The sequence below is a fragment of the Pygocentrus nattereri genome, chromosome 26, assembly GCF_015220715.1.
Source record: "Pygocentrus nattereri isolate fPygNat1 chromosome 26, fPygNat1.pri, whole genome shotgun sequence".
Taxonomy (NCBI): Eukaryota; Metazoa; Chordata; class Actinopteri; order Characiformes; family Serrasalmidae; genus Pygocentrus; species Pygocentrus nattereri.
Window position 1 is genome coordinate 31,115,474 of NC_051236.1, and position 12,507 is coordinate 31,127,980.

At 39.6% G+C, this 12,507-nt stretch overlaps 1 protein-coding gene across 1 annotated transcript; it reads left to right on the forward strand.

The window, feature by feature from the left end:
* Positions 1–257: 257 nt before the first annotated feature.
* On the forward strand, positions 258–6,139 carry med8 (mediator complex subunit 8). Its single transcript, XM_017724700.2, has 7 exons — positions 258–339; positions 1,102–1,223; positions 2,958–3,102; positions 3,195–3,335; positions 4,216–4,303; positions 5,110–5,346; positions 5,532–6,139. The coding sequence occupies exons 1-7, from the start codon at positions 334–336 to the stop codon at positions 5,600–5,602; spliced, it is 810 nt and encodes a 269-aa protein (XP_017580189.1). The 5' UTR covers positions 258–333; the 3' UTR covers positions 5,603–6,139.
* The last annotated feature ends 6,368 nt before the right edge of the window (positions 6,140–12,507 follow it).

A 12,507-nucleotide genomic window follows, 5' to 3' on the forward strand; every position in this document is an offset into this window, starting at 1 on the left:
TTATTATTTTACATAATTAAAAAAATTAATATCAGCAAATAGGACAGAAATGAGGGGTTGGTGTAGTTGACAGGAGTCGGAATAATTTGAAGTCTAAAGTACACAATGACATATATAATACAATTTAATCTCTTACATTCACGTATTTAATCATGCAAGATTTGGATTTAGATGAGTTTCCAAAATCTAATTCTAAGCTGAACAAGTTCTATTTTTTTCTCTTATTTTCAGAAATCCCTGCCTAAATAATCGAGGGCTTTTTTTTGCTTTCTGCCGTCCGTGCTGTGTGCTTCCGGCGCTGGGTGTCCGTGAGCAGCTCTGCTATATGTAAACATGCAGGTAAAATGTGTTTGAACTTAAATGTATTTCGATTTTAGAAATCGTTTGCCTCGTTGAATCCCGCTTACATTTAATAACAGCTCGTTTGTTTCGTATCCGTGTGTATAAAGTGTTTTATTGTAAGTGTTTAATTGTAAGCACTAAGGTTAGTGCTGCGCCAGTGGAGGAGGTGCAGTGAGTGAATCTGCCTTCGTTAGCTAGGGGAGCTAGGCTAGGTTAGCTAACTAGGTTACCCACTTTTGTTCAAGATAACCCGTTTAAATTAGAGTAAGTGCGACTAATCATAACATTTATTTAAAAAATTCAGTTAGATGCCGAACAGCAACATATTTACCGCCTCTTGAGAGTGCCGCTACTAAATAGACGTAACATCTTAAAGATTTTAATCATTTTAATGAATTTGTTTTTATCATCAATGCTAGCTAATATGCTGGTATTCCACTGCTTTAGAAACACTGGTAGTCAGGAAGTTGGGTCTAAATTGCAGAGGATAACGTTTCTTAAACACTTCGGTCAGTTCGTGCAGCGTGTTTTTTATTTTTATCATTGTGGGAGTTAGTTTGGGAAATGAAATGCCAGCGCTATTAGTTAACATGCCAGTGTGTAAATTGCTTATCTTTCTGGATAAACAAAAGGCCCAAACCTTAATTAAAATGCTCCTTTTTATAGGGTATAACACGCATCTTTAGTTGGTAGTTTTTATTTATTTTCTTCATTAGCCTCTTCAATATAGGTTGTTGTCGACTTATTATGATTTTTCAGCAAAGAGAAGAAAAGCAGTTGGAAGCATCCTTGGAGTCTCTGATTTCTCGAGTTGCGCATCTAAAGAATTCTCTCCAGAGCTTCATCTATAAGCTGGAAAATGAATATGACCGGTTGACATGGTGAGTGCCAGGTCTTGGCATACATTAACTGGGTACAGTACAGTACTGACCACTCTTCATTTATTTCATTTCCAGTTGGTCCAAAAGGCTGTTGAATCCAAGTTACTAGTTCTTTGGGAGATAATTCTGAGAAGCTTTGATACAAAATAATCCAAGTACATAAAGAAGGGGAAAACTAAAGAGATAGGGGTTAGGGTTAGGATTAGTGGAGAAAAAAATGGATTCTCTAGAACTCAAAAATGCATTTAAAAGACATGTCCATCCTTCTGCTGTGAGAACACAACGCAGCGCTATGGGTCTGAAAGGACATGAAGTGGTTGAAAAGCTATTACTGAGGAAAAATGGACAAAAAGAAGCAAATCAAATAAAGAAGCTGCTGCTGTCCTCAGCATAATGGATTGACCACCCCAAAGCCCAGACCTCAATATCTTTAAATGTATTTGGGATTACTGTGGAAAATAATCCCTGCAGAAAGTCTAATGAAAAGAACAGAAACTGTAATAAAGACAAAGGGTGGACACCTTTTAATACTGTTGTGTTATGGTATCTTTAGTTGTTGAGATTTCTGCATATATATTTTTTATTAAATATGTATTCGTTTTTCTGTTGCTGAAAAATTGTTTTGCCTAGAAATGAAATAAATTCAGGTTGGTGTATTACTTTTACACCGTATACTATACACCAATCAGTGTTAGTTTGTGTTATGGTATGAGTGGATCAGACACAGCAGTGCAGCTGGAGTTTTAAACACTCTGTCCACTCTCTGTCCACTCTATTAGACACTCCTACCTTGTCAGTCCCCCTTGTAGATGTAAAGTCAGAGACGATAGCTCATATGCAGCTGTGCAGTTTGTGCTGGTCTTCCTCTAGTTCTTCATCTGTTGACTGGATATTTTTGGCTGGTGGACTATTCTCAGTCCAGCAGCGACACTGAGGTGTTTAAAAACTCCAGCAGCATTGCTGTGTCTGATCCACTCAGACAAGTGCAACACACACTAACACACCACATCAGTGTTACTGCAGTGCTGAGATGATCCATCACCCAAATAGTTCCTGCTCTGTGAAGGTCCATGGGGGCCTTGACCACGAAGAACAGGGTAAAAGGGGGGCTAACAAAGTATCAGAGAAACAGATGGACCACAGTCTGTCATTGTAGAACTACAAAGTGCATCTGTTAAGTGGAGCTGATAAAATGGACAGTGAGCATAGAAACAGTGGTCATGATGTTATGCCTGATCGGTGTATGTAAAATTGGTTTGTTTTTAGATGAAGTGCAGAAGGACACTGTAAAAAAGTATAGTCAGGTCAACACAAAATGATAAGGAAGTCAGTGGCAGAGTTGTTTAGGGTTATCTCAGCTCATGAGTTATCATAAGGATGGGCAGGTTCGCATCCCACCAGCACCGCAGCGCCTCCAAGAGCAGAAGTCCAAGAGGATAAAGCACTCTATCCTCCCAGCCTGTGGCATCATGCCATAGAGGCCTAGCTGCCAGCAGGTGGGAATTAGCAATGTCCAAATTGAAGGGAGAATAGAAAAAAAGTTGTAAATATCAACGTGTATGCACTTTCAGCTAATAGGGAGACAACCACATTAATGGTAGTATTTATTTATGTCTGATTCAGAAAATTGAGAGTAGTTTTAGTGTTATGATGAGTCTTGTATACTCATATTTATCCCTGTTGCATAATACAGAGAACAGAGAGTCACTGTTTTATTTTTTTTTTTCATCTCAGGCCCTCAGTGCTGGACAACTTTGCCCTTCTGTCCGGGCAGTTAAACACAGTCAACAAACTGTTACGTAATGAGAAAACTCCATCGTACCGGAACCAGGTCATTATTCCTCTCCTGCTGTCTCCAGACAGAGATGAAGAATTGGCAGTAAGTGTCTGTCCTTCATTACTGACTTCATCAGAACAGGTGAAAATGTTAGGAATCTAAAGTACATCCTGGTATTTTTCCCTTTAATTCAGAAACTTACAGAGCAGAGGGTACCTGTCTTTAGTCACGAGATTGTGCCGGACCACCTCAGAACAAAACCTGACCCAGAAGTGGAGGAACAAGAGAAACAGCTGAGTGCAGAAGCTGCCAGGATTGGACCTGAAGTAGCTCAGGTAGTGCATTAATAGTTATGCATAAAATTTTTTTAAAAAATCTGTCATGTAAAATAATTATTGAATTTGACTTTTATAGTATATATTCTATTTAATTTACTTAAATAAAATGAAATTTCATTTTATTTATTTAATAGCTATAAAGTATAAAAGTTTAAACTGAGGCAACCAGCTGCATGGCTTTATTGACCTCAAAAATGTAGCTTGGTCAGACTGCAGTACTGCATCTCAGTTATGAGGAATGAGGTCTAAATGCTTCCTCCTCTCAGTCTCCTTACCACGGGATGACGTGCTACCAAGATGCGGTCTCATGATGAGTTTGACTTTCCGTGACATCGCAGCTGTCTTTTGTGAGGATTGCAAGAGGACGAACCACAGAGCCCTCATTCTTCCAGCCAAAAGATGTAATATGATGGGGGTAGTCACGGCCTACGGATGCAAGCAGGCAGTGACCAAATTTGGGGGAGGGGGAAATTTGAATTGGGGAGTTAGGTAACTCCATTGACCTCAACTTGAGTTAATTCAACAAAAAAGCTTTGGTCTTGGCTTAAATTGACCTGACTTTTTATTGATTTATTTTGCAATGTAATTCTTCAGGTAATGTATTAATTGCTAAAGTAGATCTGGTTTATTTTAACTATAATCCCTCAGATTAAGTATGCATAGCTATACTAGCTTCAGTCAGCATCAGTCTGATCGATCTGTTATATGTAATTAGCAGCTGGCATGTCTGAATAATTGATGCTATTGATTTTTTTTTTTTTTTTTTTTTTTTTCTATTTTTACATAAAACTAACAGCTTTGTTATAGGTTAAACAATCTAAAGACTCCTATCTTGGTGTTGTTGATTTAACCTTTTGAATATTGGGTTGTTAAACAGAAACAGATCCAGGCACTGAATAAACTCTGCTCAAACCTGTTGGAAAAGCTCAACAATCCTCGGGATGACCGAGAGGCAGAAACTGCAGGTGTGCTTTTATTCTCTTCACCTTAGGCTGGGCTCAAACTACACAGTTTTTTGTCTAATTTGCCCCTTGCAACAACTTTTCACAATCTGAACTGATTTTCCAGGTCAGGAGCTTGATTGACAGTGCAGACGATCTGGTATTTTGCGAGAAGAAACAAGTGAATCTTTAGCCCCCTGATTGAGCTCTGAAGTGATCAGAGGCCCTCCGATATTATCAAACAGTTTGATATTTTTGAGTCCTGTAGTGTGAGAAGGTCATTTAATCAACGACTGATTTAAACAAAGCCAACCAGAGAGTTGTGTTTAAAACACAGGCAAAAAAGAGCAATTTCCGTGTTTATAATGTGTCAATCCAGATGTCAAAGCACCCTCTTTACAATTTCAAGTCAGCTGCCAGTATGTGCTGAAATATTTCTCCAGCTCTCACTGTATTGGCACTTCTCAGCCCTATTTTAATCCCTAGTTTGCACTCTTGCTGCACATAAAAGCACAAAGCGGTCCAGTCCAGTAAGTTGAGCTATGTGTGTGTTACTGAGGACTTATTCATGGACCAGACTTGTTATGTGTGTTTGTTTCTTTGCCTTGTTGTCTAGTGTGAGTGCCCTCATGACAGAAAGACAAGAAATTCTGTGACAAATTGACATTAAGTTTGTGATGCTCTTCGTTTTAAGGAATCTGTTAAGATTTTAAGTCATTTAGTGTATGTCCAGTGTCTCATGTGAAACCTCTATGTAACATGCAATTATTTATATAATTACAAAAATGTTTTTTGTACATTGCGGTTATTATTTGTATGTTTTTATTAAGCTTTGCGGCAGAACAAACAATCATTCAATCCAGCTGACACCAACGCCTTGGTGGCAGCAGTGGGCTTTGGGAAGGGACTTTCAAAATGCAGACCCCCCGGCCCCGTCGCCTCTGGCCATCCAGGACAGCCCATGATGAGCGGTGGACCCACCCTGCAGCAGGTCACTATTGCTGGCACCTCGGGACACCAGCCAGGCATGGGGTCATCAGTGGCTCAACAACAACCTGGACAACCTGGTATGTCAAATAAATAGGTTTAAAATTTAAATGCGTTTAAAAATTAAAGTAAATGACACATTACCAGTAAAAATACTTTTTCAACTAATTGCTGCAGCTCTAATAAGTGAATATAATTTAAATATAATAATGAAGAAGTAAATAAGATGCATATTTAAAAAAATACTGTTTCTTTTTTTCCACAGGAAAAATGCCGAGTAGCATTAAGACAAATATCAAGTCAGCCTCTGCTTCACTCCATCCTTACAATCGGTGATGTCAAATGTAAGAACAGTTTATTGGAATGTGCTAACGAGAGCAACAAAGCCGTGATTTTTTTTTTTTTTTTGTATGTTTGTTTATGTGGTTGACCCCCCCCCACCCCCACCCCTCCAAATAAACATTTGTGAAGACAAACTAAGTTGTCCCTAAATAATATGTTTTAGGGATATGCCCTCATGTATTTGGGCAATTCTACCAAAATGGTTCAAACTGGTCCCAGGCTAAAAAAAAGATGGCTATTCAAACCTGAGATATTTACAAGGATTGTGTTATGATCTAAATAACTGAAAGCAATAATTGTAGTAATAGTAATAAGCTAAATATATACAAAATGATCATTGACTAGCTGTGTTTGCTTGTCATGTAGCATTACTGGCTAGAGCTTTGGATTTATGCTGAAAATTAGCTAGAATTATACCACTGACACATTAAGTTAAGATTTGTCAGTGTTATGATTTTGTTAGTGACAAATTCCCACTCAATGTTAAATAATGAAGACACATCTCTTTACACGGCACATAAATGAGCATTGAATTAAGTATTGATTGCAATATATTGTGCTGCATTTGGATATTACATTTTATTGTGCTGCACTGTGTAGTGTAGTTTATTGTATTGCACTGAGTTCTGTGTTCAACTTTGCTCCTTTTTTCTCAGTATCAACAGTGACTTTTTGTATCTAGCAGTATCTGAGCTCAGGACTGGCTTTCTCTCTCTAAACTATTGGTAACTAACAGAGATACTTTCTCTAGATAGACAAAGCACTTTCTGTAAGTCGCTCTGGATAAGAGCTGTAAATGCAGATGTCTTCTTTTTTAAACCCAGTCCCTAACCAGGCTAACCCCTGTGTAGCGCCTGAAACTAGACTACACCAAGGCTACTTGGAGCTGTTCAGACAGTGGCTCTGGATCAATTAAGGAATTAAGTGTGCCGAGAAGCTTATGTAGAGTGGTGAAATCTGTAAGTTGTTAAGCAACCTGGTCAGGGACTGGATGGGCAATCGAGTTGGATTCCCAGGCTCAAAAATTTTCAGCCCTAGCTTTCATTTTGGTCATAGATCGGTCAGTGAATTTAAAAAAGAAGTTGGTATCTGTATAGAGGGGTGCAGTCCTGAAGCTGTTCTGCTCCAGCTTTTATTTTGGTCATGTGTCCATCAAGGAAGTAAAGATAAATATTTAAGAGGCTTTTTTGTGGACCAGATTTCACCACTAACTGAATGGCTCTAAGTAGCTATGGTCTAGGCTAGTTTCAGATGCTAAGCGGGGCTCTGCCTGGTCTTTTATTTTAGTCTTGGACGTATTGGCCTGTATGTAATAGTTTATATAGATTGATGGAATCCTTAAGCTTTTCAGTCTCAGCTTTTATTTTGGTCATTGATCTGTCACTGAATAAAAAAGATTGTGTCTTGTGGGTGATATAGAATGGTGGAACATATTTTATATAACATAAATATCCTTTTAAAACAAATGTCTTAAGCACGTTTCAAGGACATGTTAAGGATGTGAATTAGATGGCTGATGTAGCACAGCTTTATTTCTAAGCTGTGTTACTACTGTTAGGCTAACTAACTCTAGCTGATGGTAGCAAGGCCCAGAAATGGTGTGTGCTCACTTTTCCACAAGAAAAAAAAAAAATGTAACTTTTTAACCTGTTGTCTCAGTGGACATTTTCCCAACATGTCCTCATCAGCACCTAGTATTGCACTGACCTTCAGCTGAGCTAAAGAAGGCTGAACTTTTAGCTCATCTGATTTGCTCACTTTTACATATCCATCATAACCTACTGATTTCTTTTTACATATATATTGTGGCATCCACCACATGCTCCCACATTTCAAGAAGAGCACAAGAAGTGTGGCATGCAAAGCTGTGATTGCCTGCACCTTCCCCTCTGTTGAAAGGACATTTGTTGTTGTAGTTTGTTAATTTAAGATGTTTTATTGTGTTCTGCTGTGGGTTAAGTGTTTACTGTCAGCAGATGTTGTATAGTTAGAGGAGACTTTCTCTACTATTCTTACCCTTATTCAGTGGCCTTTTCTGCTTTGTTCAGTAAAAGAGCTTTTGCTTGAGCAGAAAAATGGCATTCCATGGCTCTTTTTCTGAGCCAACACCACAATGGTGTCAGAATTGGGATTTCACTAACAAACTAGAAGAAATTGAGTAGGAGATCAACAAACTTAAGGGCGGATGGCGAAGAAGACAGCCTCCAGAGTCTGTGTGTTGACGGTAGAGCTGAGCAGGATGGCTTGGCAGGCCTTCCTAGAATTTGAGAAGGCTGCACAAGAGGAGTTAGCAGTGGATCATTTCTTGTATGCACTGCTGGCAGAAGGACTGAAGGAGCATGTTCAGCTCATGCATTGGCCAGCCTCTCAACAGCTGCTGCCAAGGCAGAGAAGGCTTCCTCAGTGAAAAGAAACTGAAGCAAGTAACACAATGCTACTTGGCGGAGGAGGTCGAGGAGGAGTTGACGGGAGCAGCAAAGACGGGAAACGGCTCACTGCCATCCTCGACACGGCCTTATCAGACATCATGAAGTAGAGGTGGACAGTATGGCAAAAATATGATGATGTACTTATAATAAATTTTCACAATATATAATAAGTAACCATATTTACTTTTTACTCTTTCACTGGCCAAGAGGATGGCTGCAACTTGCAACTACGCCAGACATGGGCGTACACTAGCACTGCCAAAGGCAGCTGCTGGGGCACGTGTGTGGCTGTACAACCTGCATGGCGGGAAAGGGCACTACTCCAAGATCCAGTCCCTGTACTGGCCCCATGAACGAGAGTTCCTGCCAAGTCAGGACACAGCGCAGAGCATATTACCTGTGCACCTCAGAGACTTTGTTTAGACTGTATGGACCCCAGTGTGGCGTCCACCACACACTTATTTAAACAGTAGCTCAAAGGATGTGGCATGCAAAGCTGCGTCTGTCCATGCCTCCTCCCTTCTGCTGAATGGATATTTAGTTGTTAATGTTATATGTTAGTTTAAGATGCGTTTATTTGTAGGCTGCATTTTATTGTGTTCTGCTGTGGGGTATTTAATGTGGGTTTAGTGGATGTTGTATGGTTATAGATGAGCTTTCCTCGCTGTTGCTCAATGGCCTTTTCTGCTTTGTTTAATAGAATGTGCCATGAGCTGAAACATGGCATTATCTGGTTCTTCTTCTGAGCCAATGCCACAATATATATTCCTAAAATAGTTTATATATGGTACAGTTCAGTCATTTTGCCACAGGAAGGACTGTTGTGTGTTATGGTGGTATATTGCACTGTTACCAGTGAAATGGCACATCCTGAAAAAGACTTTATTTATTATATGGTACAGTCAATGGTATTTTAATGCATTCCATAAACATGAAAAACTGTACAGTGTCATATTGACTGTGTCTTTGTGGCTGAGGCTGCAGGGAGGTCATAACTTGCAAGCCACAGCATTTTCCCAGCGCTCAGCAGTGAGGAGTTTTAGCTGTGATTGCCTGCAGTTATTTTGCAGCCAGCCTATATTTTTTTGTGGTGCCCCTAATGCAGCAGTTCTGAGGGTAACGTGGCTGGACACTGCACTGTCTGGCCCCATAATGTCACTTTGGCTAAAGGAAGGAGGGGGAATAAAGTTGGTTCTGACCGCAGGGGGGCATACACTGCCTGGGCTGTGTCCACTCTCATTCATGTCCAGCTGTACCAACACAACCTGGGACAGCAATTACACACCTATTGACCTACATCCAACCTCTGTTCTGTTAGAGAGCTGTGATTGTCGAGATGGCTACTACCACAATTTAGCTATGTGATGTACTTTTGCGGATTTGTATTGGCAGCAGTGTCATACAGTGTCTATTTGACATTAGTGAACAGCTGGATGCTTGAGAAGAAAAAAAAAAACGGCACGAAATGTGAATTTGAACTACTGCTTTAAGAGGTGGAGGTGGCACCCTTACAAGCGACTGAGCAGTGTGAATAACTATAAGGTAAAAAGAATTTACAGCTTTAGGAAATCACACCAAACCTTTCACTTAAGTATGGAGTGTCAAAGTGTTATGGCAAAAATTGAGGTGAAAATGAAAAAGTCTTGAGGCTCTTTTAACCTCGCCAACAGGCAATTAGCACACCTGTACTAGAATGTGAATGTGGATCTTCTCTATACATTTTATTTGCATTTAAATCAATTCTCCTCCAGTCCTCCTATAATCAGTTAAAGTCGCTGAGAAAGGGGAACATTTCTTCTGAAAATCATCGTCAGTCCTCAAGTGTCTATTGCAGGAAACTAGAACAAACAGCTGTTTTATGTAGTTTGCCACAGACGACAAAACTGACCACTAGAGGTCACCATTGTTTCACCTCCAAAACACAAACATTTTCTCACATCATCTCCGCTTAAGGGATGATCTCAGGAAAACAAAATGAACAAAACAACAGGAAAAAGGACCTACTAATGATCTAATGACCTAAAAAGGCCTCGCTTTGTTAAAAGAATTCATTTCACTGTTAGAAATAATAGTCGTGAGTCTCTAAATCAGATAAAATTGTCACGGCAACAAATGAAAATGAAAAAATGGTAATTGTATTGCAGATTCGGTTTACCTCTTCCAGTGACTTCGATTGAGCTTGTAAATGATGACTGGTTGACCGCATGCAACTTTCAGTGGCCTACATAAAAACCCTTTAAAAAAGTGAAAAAATAAGTTAAGAAAAAAGACTAAAAAGGGGGAGGGGAGCTAATATTCACGGTAAAAAAGACATGATGCATAGGCACACACATTAAAAAAAGAAATTCCCTGTTGTGCGGTTCAGGGTCATTCATTTGTGCAATTTTGTGAGGGGCATTTCTCAGTGCCAGGCAGAGGGCTGATGCCACTGATGCCTTTTGGTTGGAGGCAGTTTGGTTGGCCCTGTGTTTGGGACGATGGAGGAACTCATAGTGACAGGCACCTCCCGCCTTGAGTCTCCGAGGAGGCCCAGATGCGCCTCCTTCTGAAACATCATCGCAAGGAGACGCGGATCTCGGTGACTGACCCTAAATAAGCTGCCTTTTCATATGGAAATACAACAAACACATACAAAAGCTCACACACAGCACAAAGTCGTAATCAAGACTTGAATCTGAGCCAAAAATAACTTCCAAAAACACTGCAGCTTTTCTCTTTGTGTGGGGCGAGCTCACAAACAAACACAAACAACCCAAACCCAAATCTGACCTAACAGCACAGGTAAAACCAGTAGAGGTCAAAAATGTGTCAGAAAAGTTTCAAAATAACGAAAAAATATGTCTTTTTCTTCTGTTTCTGTCATGTCTTCTCCTTGTAATCGTATAATACTCTTTGACATGTTAGGCCTCCAAAACAAGGCTGTTTTTTTTTTTTTTAATACTGTAGTCAATGCTGGTCTGATTTGAGCCCCATCTACTTTACATTTCAGTCTTCTTGTGATGAAGCACAAGACAAATTTGGCTTTCATCCTGCACTTTTTACAGTCTGGGTCCTTCCACGCAAGCAGATTGTGTCTATACCTTTGATCAACAACACAACAACGCTAACCTAAAGCATTCTTCCAATGTGTTTTACATTTCGTGTTTCAAAGAGATAAGTTGGCTTTTTAGTCTCGAGGCACTGTTTTCAAAGATGCTCACTTTGCATGTTGAAACGACTGGTGAGCGGTCCATGTCTGTCTCGTCAGCACAAAGAGGCTTTAGGCAAATCACAAAGCAAAACAGTATCTAACTTACAACACCCACATTGCAAGGTTTTTCAGTTCGTAAGTATTGGCACAGAGAAAAAAAGTGTTCTGCGATTTGAACAAACATGAAAAGCATCAGTGACACTTGTAGATGTGTGGAAATCTTCCTCAAATGGCAAAGAACATATCGCTTTCATGAAAAAGTTGGTCCTCGTCAGAGATCAGAAGAATTTCTTATGGGTCTGTGGGTGGCAGAGGCAGTGTGACACTCAGAAAAACTCCAGTTCCAACAGGCCTCGCTGCAGATAGCAATCCTTAACGAATCCATTTATGACTTAAATCTACATTACCTTCCATCTTCTCCTTGGCTGCGGCATAAATTTCATTAAAAAAAGTCTTATTTGCATCACTTACAAACAGCATCAAGATGAGTTACACTTTTCTGCTTCAGTCCAACTGAAAACCCCTAAAACTGATCCCAAATCATAACAAGTCAGGAATTACAAATGTCAGGATTAGTTTGGGTGCGTTTCAATAGGGATGGAAAGCTCAGCATTTAAAAGCAGCGCAAAATCCACCATCTGAAAGAACATAGGGCAGATATAAGCCACTATAACGCCAATCACATGAGCCTCCACACACCGATAAAGCAGCTCAATGCCATGAGAACAAAGACTCCCTAAAATCCTGCATTAACCCCCACCCTCAGGCATACACACAGATTGGTTTTTATGCCTTGTTGGGACATGGGGGTCACACATTTCCTGCATAAATATATACTGTACTGTGCAAAAGTAAAAAAGGAAACAAGGAAAACATGTTTAACAGAAAATTAGGTAACACTTTATTTGGAGTGATCCATTTTGAGTTATTAATAAACTCTCAACAGGGTATCAGTAACGTATCAACAATATTTCAGTGGAGTAGCAGTGATGAAGCATCTGAATACACTGAAGTAAATATCTTGTAGATGTTCTGTTGATATGTTACTGACTAATCCTAACCCTAACCTTAACCTCAGCCCAAAACCTAATCCTACCCTCATATGTTTTTGAGTTACTGAGAGTCTGTTGAGGGACCATTCAAAATGGTGTTGCTGAAAATTACACGGAAGCCTAACTTAACATAAACATTTTCAGCTTTTAATGGTTTCACCTTTTTTCCTTTATTACAGCTTCCTTTCTTTTTGGGAGATTTGCTTTCAGTTTTTTTTTATCTAAATG

Coding starts and splice junctions, on each gene's coding strand:
- med8 (XM_017724700.2), top strand. Junction 1,224..2,957: donor GAATATGACCGGTTGACATG/GTGAGTGCCAGG, acceptor TTTTCATCTCAG/GCCCTCAGTGCTGGACAACT. Junction 5,347..5,531: donor ACAACAACCTGGACAACCTG/GTATGTCAAATA, acceptor TTTTTTCCACAG/GAAAAATGCCGAGTAGCATT.